This window comes from Littorina saxatilis, linkage group LG5 (assembly GCF_037325665.1).
Source record: "Littorina saxatilis isolate snail1 linkage group LG5, US_GU_Lsax_2.0, whole genome shotgun sequence".
In the NCBI taxonomy this organism is placed as follows: domain Eukaryota; kingdom Metazoa; phylum Mollusca; class Gastropoda; order Littorinimorpha; family Littorinidae; genus Littorina; species Littorina saxatilis.
The window spans coordinates 63,981,074-63,989,352 of NC_090249.1; the positions used below are offsets into that span (position 1 = coordinate 63,981,074).

Consider the following 8,279-nt stretch of genomic DNA (forward strand, 5'->3'; position numbering starts at 1 on the left):
GGTAGCATCAGGGTTCAGGGTGTTTCTCACCTCCAGGTTGTAGAGGATGCGGAAAGGTGACATGTCGGGCGCGTTGCTGTCAAAGAGCTGCTTCATGGTGTCGCGGGCGGTGGGTCGCGGGGTCGCGCTCGGGGCCGAGGGGTTCGACGATTTGTGTGGGCTGCCCGACTTACCCCCCGACACGTCCTCCGACGATGACGTCGGCTTCAATGACTGCTGACATATTCATACATACAATGACATCTGATATGATACACACATACATGTACAATCAAATCTGAAATGATACATACACACAAGGTATCATGCTTCACTGAAAGCATTACAGTTGGCAGCTCTGCTTTTCTAAAGGTGGAACGCTACTCTGCATAGTCGCTAAGTTTGGAGCTTAAAGTGTGAGTGCAGTTAGCAACAGCTGTAGTGATCAGCAAAGAGGAATAAAACTTCCCAAATCTGACTGAATAAGTAAAGGTGATCATTTGTCTCCCACAATGTTGAAGAAAAAGTGCATGCACCACAAACATTTCGATATCTATGTGTTAACTATTATGAATTATGGACATGAAAGTTTTCAGATCTTATCTATCTTATCCAATCAGAACCCACCTTGTGTGCGAGTGTGTCCAGGGCCTATCTTATCCAATCAGAACCCACCTTATGTGCAAGTGTGTCCAGGGCCTATCTTATCCAATCAGAACCCACCTTGTGTGCGAGTGTGTCCAGGGCCTATCTTATCCAATCAGAACCCACCTTATGTGCAAGTGTGTCCAGGGCCTATCTTATCCAATCAGAACCCACCTTGAGTGCGAGTGTGTCCAGGGCCTATCTTATCCCATCAGAACCCACCTTATATGCGAGTGTGTCCAGGGCTTCCAGCACAGCAGGGTCCGTGGGGATCAGCATCAGCAGTTTCTGCACACGCTTGGTGATCCTACAACACACACACGGTCTTTCACTTAGTTGTGATCCTACAACACACACACGGTCTTTCACTTAGTTGTGATCCTACAACACGCACATGTTCTTTCACCGAGTGGTGATCCTGAAAACACACACATGGTTTTTCACTTTGATGTCACTGTGCTTCTGCTGTTTCTAAGTATCCCAAATCACAGTTCCATGTGAATCTTTAGCTTTATTTTTTATTTTCTTCTTTTTCCTTTCTCATTACATATTTTCATTCTTTTCACCCCATCAGTTCATCTTCTAACTCTTAGTTTCCCTCCAATCTCTTTCCTTATTCCTCTCTACCACCCCCCACCCCCCCCCTCCCCCCCCTCCCTCCCCTTGTGTGCACTTACTTTGGTTCCTCGAGTTCACTGAGTTGATACAGCATGTGGAAAACCTCTCCCCCCTTCGCCATCACCACTCCGGGAAGCATCTTCTCCTGCAAGACATGGATTTGGTATTTGGTATTATTTTTGTCCTTGAATGACCTCAAGGAACTTCGGGCTGCTATCTCTAGGGGATAGCGTGCAGCAACATTTTGAAAGCCAGCGCCGCTAGTGACCGAGCTATCAAAGCTAGCGCCGCTAGTGACCGAGCTATCAAAGCCAGCGCCGCCAGTGACCAAGCTATCAAAGCCAGCGGCGCCAGTGACCGAGCTATCAAAGTCAGCGCCGCCAGTGACCGAGCTATCAAAGTCAGCGCCGCTAATGACCGAGCTATCAAAGCCAGCGCCGCCAGTGACCGAGCTATCAAAGTCTGCGCGGCTAGTGACCGAGCTATCAAAGCCAGCGCCGCTAGTGACCGAGCTATCAAAGCCAGCGCCGCCAGTGACCGAGCTATCAAAGTCAGCGCCGCTAATGACCGAGCTATCAAAGTCAGCGCCGCTAGTGACCGAGCTATCAAAGTCAGCGCCGCTAGTGACCGAGCTATCAAAGCCAGTGCCGCTAGTGACCGAGCTATCAAAGCTAGCGCCGCTAGTGACCGAGCTATCAAAGTCAGCGCCGCTAGTGACCGAGCTATCAAAGTCAGCGCCGCTAGTGACCGAGCTATCAAAGTTAGCGCCGCTAGTGACCGAGCTATCAAAGTCAGCGCCGCTAATGACCGAGCTATCTTTCCGCCTGCAATGTAACACTGACACCCAAAGAGAGCTGGTCTGTTTTGCTCTGTCATCTGACACCCAAAGGGAAGTAAGTGTTCTTCATGCAGACAACATACAACATACAACATACAACAGACAACATACAACATGCAACATGCAACATGCAACATACAACATGCAACATACAACATACAACATGCAACATGCAACATACAACATGCAACATACAACATGCAACATACAACATACAACATGCAACATACAACATACAACATACAACATGCAACATACAACATGCAACATACAACATGCAACATACAACATACAACATACAACATGCAACATGCAACATACAACATGCAACATACAACATGCAACATACAACATGAGCAGCAAGAGAAAGTGAAAATTATGCTGAACCAATCTCCTGTTCTGTGATAGAATAACAAGCACGGAAAAACTCTTACCTGTTCAAATTCAAAGTTCTGCTTTGATGTAGCAGCAGAAGCAGCTGGCTGAAACACAAAACAGAAATGCGAATAATTAACAAAGAGCATTCAAAGTCCATTGAACCAAACACAGATGTCCTTTGAACAAAAATCATTTAAAACAGCATGCACAAGTTTATTTGCGTGAGCTATGAGAGGGCCATTACTTTGTCCTTTGGTTGACTCACAGACGCTAACCTCGCCTTTCCATGGTCCCCTTTGGTTGACTCACAGACGCTAACCTCGCCTTTCCATGGTCCCCTTTGGTTGACTCACAGACGCTAACCTCGCCTTTCCATGGTCCCCTTTGGTTGACTCACAGACGCTAACCTCGCCTTTCCATGGTCCCCTTTGGTTGACTCACAGACGCTAACCTCGCCTTTCCATGGTCCCCTTTGGTTGACTCACAGACGCTAACCTCGCCTTTCCATGGTCCAAACGGTCAATACTATCAAACACAATGAAACAAACGTGGACACATCAGTAACCAGGTTAGATTTATCAACAAAATGTCCACTAGCTACTCTTGTCGCGTTACGACTGACACTAACCTCGGGCGGCTTGCTGGTGCTGGGGGAGGGGGCGGAGACAGAGGAGGTTGCCACAGACGACGACCCCAGCCTGACCTGGACCACCTGACCGTCGTGGATCTCTAGCTGATGCAGCAACTTGTGGTCTCTGCTGTTGCATAGCTAGAAATATAGAGCATTGACAGTGAGCATTACACAGCAACTTGTGGTCCCTGCTGTTGCATAGCTAGAAATATACACCACCACCACCACCATCACCACCACCACCACCACCACCACTACCACTACCACTGACCAGTTTGTCGTTGGCGTGGATCTGGATGCATTCCTGGGTCTGGTGGAGGCCGCTGATGATCTTCTGTCTCAGAGAGTGGAGCGTCTCGTTGCTGTGACACTGCAAGCAGAAATCGTTACCTTAGCAACAGCAATCACACCCATGCCTCCATACCCACACTACACAACGCTAGAGCCTATAATGCTGAGATAATGTCCTGTGTTAATGCAAAAAACGCTAGAGCCTATAACTTACCAAGACGTTCAATTCCTTAACAAGACGTTAACTTACCAAGACGTTAACTTACCAAGACGTTCAACTCTTTACCAAGACGTTATCTTACCAAGACGTTAACTTACTAAGACGTTAAACTCTTGATGCAGGGCCTCGCAACGCACGGTGAGGGGGTAGACGTTAACTTACCAAGACGTTCAACTCTTTACCAAGACGTTATCTTACCAAGACGTTACCTTACAAAGACGTTAAACTCTTGATGCAGGGCCTCGCAACGCACGGTGAGGGTGAGCGGGTAGACGTTAACTTACCAAGACGTTAACTTACCAAGACGTTAAACTCCTGATGCAGGGCCTCGCAACGCACGGTGAGTGTGAGGGGGTAGACGTTAACTTACCAAGACGTCAACTTACCAAGACGATAAACTCCTGATGCAAGGCCTCACAACGCACGGTGACGGTGAGGGGGTAGATGTTAACTTACAAAGACGTTAAAGGCATACTAACGCACTCCCGTGTTTACAAAGTGTAGTTTGCCCACAATCGATGTCAAACGCACCATAAGACCATATAATGACGATATGTCACCACGCGCGGACCATAATACATGCATTACAGCTTGTTCTAGCCTCTGAAAAAGTGAGGATGTCAACAAAGCCGCAGTGTTAGCTCCCTTGCATCAACGTTACATGTGCTGCCAAATCTATAAATAGGACCATCTAGATCAAAATGAAAATTCAAATATCTCAACATTTAAGGGCTCCTAGACCACAATATTTTGCAGGGAACTTAATTTAGTCTGTCTCCAGCTCTGGGTAAAGCAATTAGCGTGTATATTCATCAGCTTTCTATGCCTTTAAGTTACCAAGACGTTAAACTCCTGATGCAGGGCCTCGCAACGCACGGTGAGGGTGAGGGGGTAGATGTTAACTTACCAAGACGTTAACTTACTAAGACGTTAAACTCTTGATGCAGGGCCTCGCAACGCACGGTGAGCATGAGGGGGTAGATGTTAACTTACCAAGACGTTAACTTACCAAGACGTTAACTTACCAAGACGTTAAACTCTTGATGCAGGGCCTCGCAACGCACGGTGACAGTGAGGGGGTAGATGTTAACTTACCAAGACGTTAAACTCTTGATGCAGGGCCTCGCAACGCACGGTGACGGTGAGGGGGTAGATGTTAACTTACCAAGACGTTAAACTCTTGATGCAGGGCCTCGCAACGCACGGTGAGCGTGTAGATGTTAACTTACCAAGACGTTAACTTACCAAGACGTTAACTTACCAAGACGTTAAACTCTTGATGCAGGGCCTCGCAACGCAAGGTGACGGTGAGGGGGTAGATGTTAACTTACCAAGACATTAAACTCTTGATGCAGGGCCTCGCAACGCACGGTGAGGGCGAGGGGGTAGATGTTAACTTACTAAGACGTTTAACTCTTGATACAGGGCCTCGCAACGCACGGTGAGGGCGAGGGGGTAGATGTTAACTTACTAAGACGTTTAACTCTTGATACAGGGCCTCGCAACGCACGGTGGACGTGAGGGGGTAGATGTTAACTTACCAAGACATTAAACTCTTGATGCAGGGCCTCGCAACGCACGGTGAGGGTGAGGGGGTAGATGTTAACTTACCAAGACGTTAAACTCTTGATACAGGGCCTCGCAACGCACGGTGAGGGCGAGGGGGTAGACGTTAACTTACCAAGACGTTAAACTCTTGATGCAGGGCCTCGCAACGCACGGTGAGGGTGAGGGGGTAGCCGTGGAAGGAGGCTGCGTGGGGGAGGATGGTGCGGGGGGTGACGTGAAGCTCCTCCACACCCAGCACGTACGCCTCCGCGATCCACAGCAACCGCTCGATGGGCAGCAGCTTCACCGACCTGGCCAACAACAATAATCATCATAATAATAATAATGATAATAACAATAGCTTATATAGCGTGATCCACAGCAACCGCTCGATGGGCAGCAGCTTCACCGACCTGGCCAATTATAATAATAATAATGATAGCTTATATTACACGATTGACAGCAATAAGCCAAATTTGAGTCATGTCTGAAGATCATCAAAACCTATAAGTATAAGTGTGTGAAATTAAGAGGCTATAGCTTCAAAAACAACAGAGAAATCCTCGATGTTAAGTTTTTATGAACAAAACATGACCCTGCTGTGATCCCAAAATTTGAAGATTTTTGCCAAACTTGAGTCATTTTAGGAACCGGCACGGTTGGCCTAGTGGTAAGGCGTCCGCCCCGTGATCGGGAGGTCGTGGGTTCGAACCCCGGCCGGGTCATACCTAAGACTTTAAAATTGGCAATCTAGTGGCTGCTCCACCTGGCGTCTGGCATTATGGGGTTAGTGCTAGGACTGGTTGGTCCGGTGTCAGAATGATGTGACTGGGTGAGACATGAAGCCTGTGCTGCGACTTTTGTCTTGTGTGTGGCGCACATTATATGTCAAAGCAGCACCGCCCTGATATGGCCCTTCGTGGTCGGCTGTCAGCATAGAAAGCATGTTGTTAGAGAGTAGGACACACTGACATCCTGTCAGCATTGAAAGCATGTTGTTAGAGACTAGGACACACTGACATCCTGTCAGCATAGAAAGCATGTTGTTAGAGAGTAGGACACACTGACATCCTGTCAGCATAGAAAGCATGTTGTTAGAGAGTAGGACACACTGACATCCTGTCAGCATTGTAAGCAAGTTGTTAGAGAGTAGGACACACTGACATCCTGTCAGCATTGGAAGCATGTTGTTAGAGAGTAGGACACACTGACATCCTGTCAGCATTGAAAGCATGTTGTTAGAGAGTAGGACACACTTACATCCTGTCAGCATTGAAAGCATGTTGTTAGAGAGTAGGACACAGACATCCTGTGAGCATTGGAAGCATGTTGTTAGAGAGTAGGACACAGACATCCTGTCAGCATTGGAAGCATGTTGTTAGAGAGTAGGAAATACCGACATCCTGTCAGCATTGGAAGCATGTTGTTAGAGAGTAGGACACACTAACATCCTGTCAGCATTGGAAGCATGTTGTTAGAGAGTAGGACACAGACATCCTGTGAGCATTGGAAGCATGTTGTTAGAGAGTAGGACACACTGACATCCTGTCAGCATTGGAAGCATGTTGTTAGAGAGTAGGAAATACCGACATCCTGTCAGCATTGGAAGCATGTTGTTAGAGAGTAGGACACACTAACATCCTGTCAGCATTGGAAGCATGTTGTTAGAGAGTAGGACACAGACATCCTGTGAGCATTGGAAGCATGTTGTTAGAGAGTAGGAAATACCGACATCCTGTCAGCATTGGAAGCATGTTGTTAGAGAGTAGGAAATACCGACATCCTGTCTGCATAGAAAGCATGTTGTTAGAGAGTAGGACACACTGACTTCCTATCAGCATAGAAAGCATGTTGTTAGAGAGTAGGACACACTGACATCCGGTCAGCATTGGAAGCATGTTGTTAGAGAGTAGGAAATACCGACATCCTGTCAGCATAGAAAGCATGTGGTTAGAGAGTAGGACACACTGACACCCAGGCGCCACATACCTGGAGGGTAAAGGCACGTTGGCGACTTCTGGCACGATGGCTGCCGTCAGAATCTTGGTGGCGTTGGACACGGTCTGTGCCACCACGTTGCCGCACACACCGATCATCGCCATCTGCAACACAATGTATACACATCTTTGGTCAAATCATCAGTAAAGATAGATCTACACAATGTATACACATCTTTGGTCAGATCATCAGTAAAGATAGATCTACACAATGTATACACATCGTTTGTCAAATCATCAGTAAAGATAGATCTACACAATGTATACATATCTTTGGTCAAATCATCAGTAAAGATAGATCTACACAATGTATACACATCTTTGGTCAGATCATCCGTAAAGATAGATCTACACGATGTATACACATCTTTGGTCAAATCGTCAGTAAAGATAGATCTACACAATGTATACACATCTTTGGTCAAATCATCAGTGAAGATAGATCTACACAATGTAAACACATCTTTGGTCAGATCATCAGTAAAGATAGATCTACACAATGTATACACATCTTTGGTCAAGTTATCAGTAAAGATAGATCTACACAATGTATACACATCTTTGGTCAAATCATCAGTAAAGATAGATCTACAAAATGTATACACATCTTTGGTCAGATCATCAGTAAAGATAGATCAATACAATGTATACACATCTTTGATCAAATCATCAGTAAAGATAGATCTACACAATGTATACATCTTTGGTCAAATCATCAGTAAAGATAGATCTACACAATGTATACACATCTTTGGTCAGATCATCAGTAAAGATAGATCTACACGATGTATACACATCTTTGGTTAAGTTATCAGTAAAGATAGATCTACACAATGTATACACATCTTTGGTCAGATCATCAGTAAAGATAGATCTACACAATGTATACACATCTTTGGTCAGATTATCAGTAAAGATAGATCTACACAATGTATACACATCTTTGGTCAAATTATCAGTAAAGATAGATCTACACAATGTATACATCTTTGGTGAGATCATCAGTAAAGATAGATCTACACAATGTATACACATCTTTGGTCAGATCATCAGTAAAGATAGATCTACACAATGTATACACATCTTTGGTCAGATCATCAGTAAAGATAGATCTACACAATGTATACACATCTT

At 45.7% G+C, this 8,279-nt stretch overlaps 1 protein-coding gene across 3 annotated transcripts in view; it reads right to left on the reverse strand.

Moving 5' to 3' along the window:
* Positions 1-8,279, reverse strand: part of LOC138967690 (ubiquitin carboxyl-terminal hydrolase 24-like) — a 315,079-nt gene that overhangs the window by 158,476 nt on the left and 148,324 nt on the right. For all 3 annotated transcript variants that reach the window (XM_070340337.1, XM_070340338.1, XM_070340339.1), the window contains 8 exons: positions 7,138-7,250; positions 5,282-5,459; positions 3,361-3,459; positions 3,087-3,227; positions 2,515-2,562; positions 1,302-1,387; positions 847-931; positions 31-213 (listed from right to left, as the gene is read on the reverse strand). In XM_070340337.1, the coding sequence (XP_070196438.1) occupies positions 31-213; positions 847-931; positions 1,302-1,387; positions 2,515-2,562; positions 3,087-3,227; positions 3,361-3,459; positions 5,282-5,459; positions 7,138-7,250 (933 nt within the window). The remainder of the gene's footprint in view (positions 1-30; positions 214-846; positions 932-1,301; positions 1,388-2,514; positions 2,563-3,086; positions 3,228-3,360; positions 3,460-5,281; positions 5,460-7,137; positions 7,251-8,279) is intronic.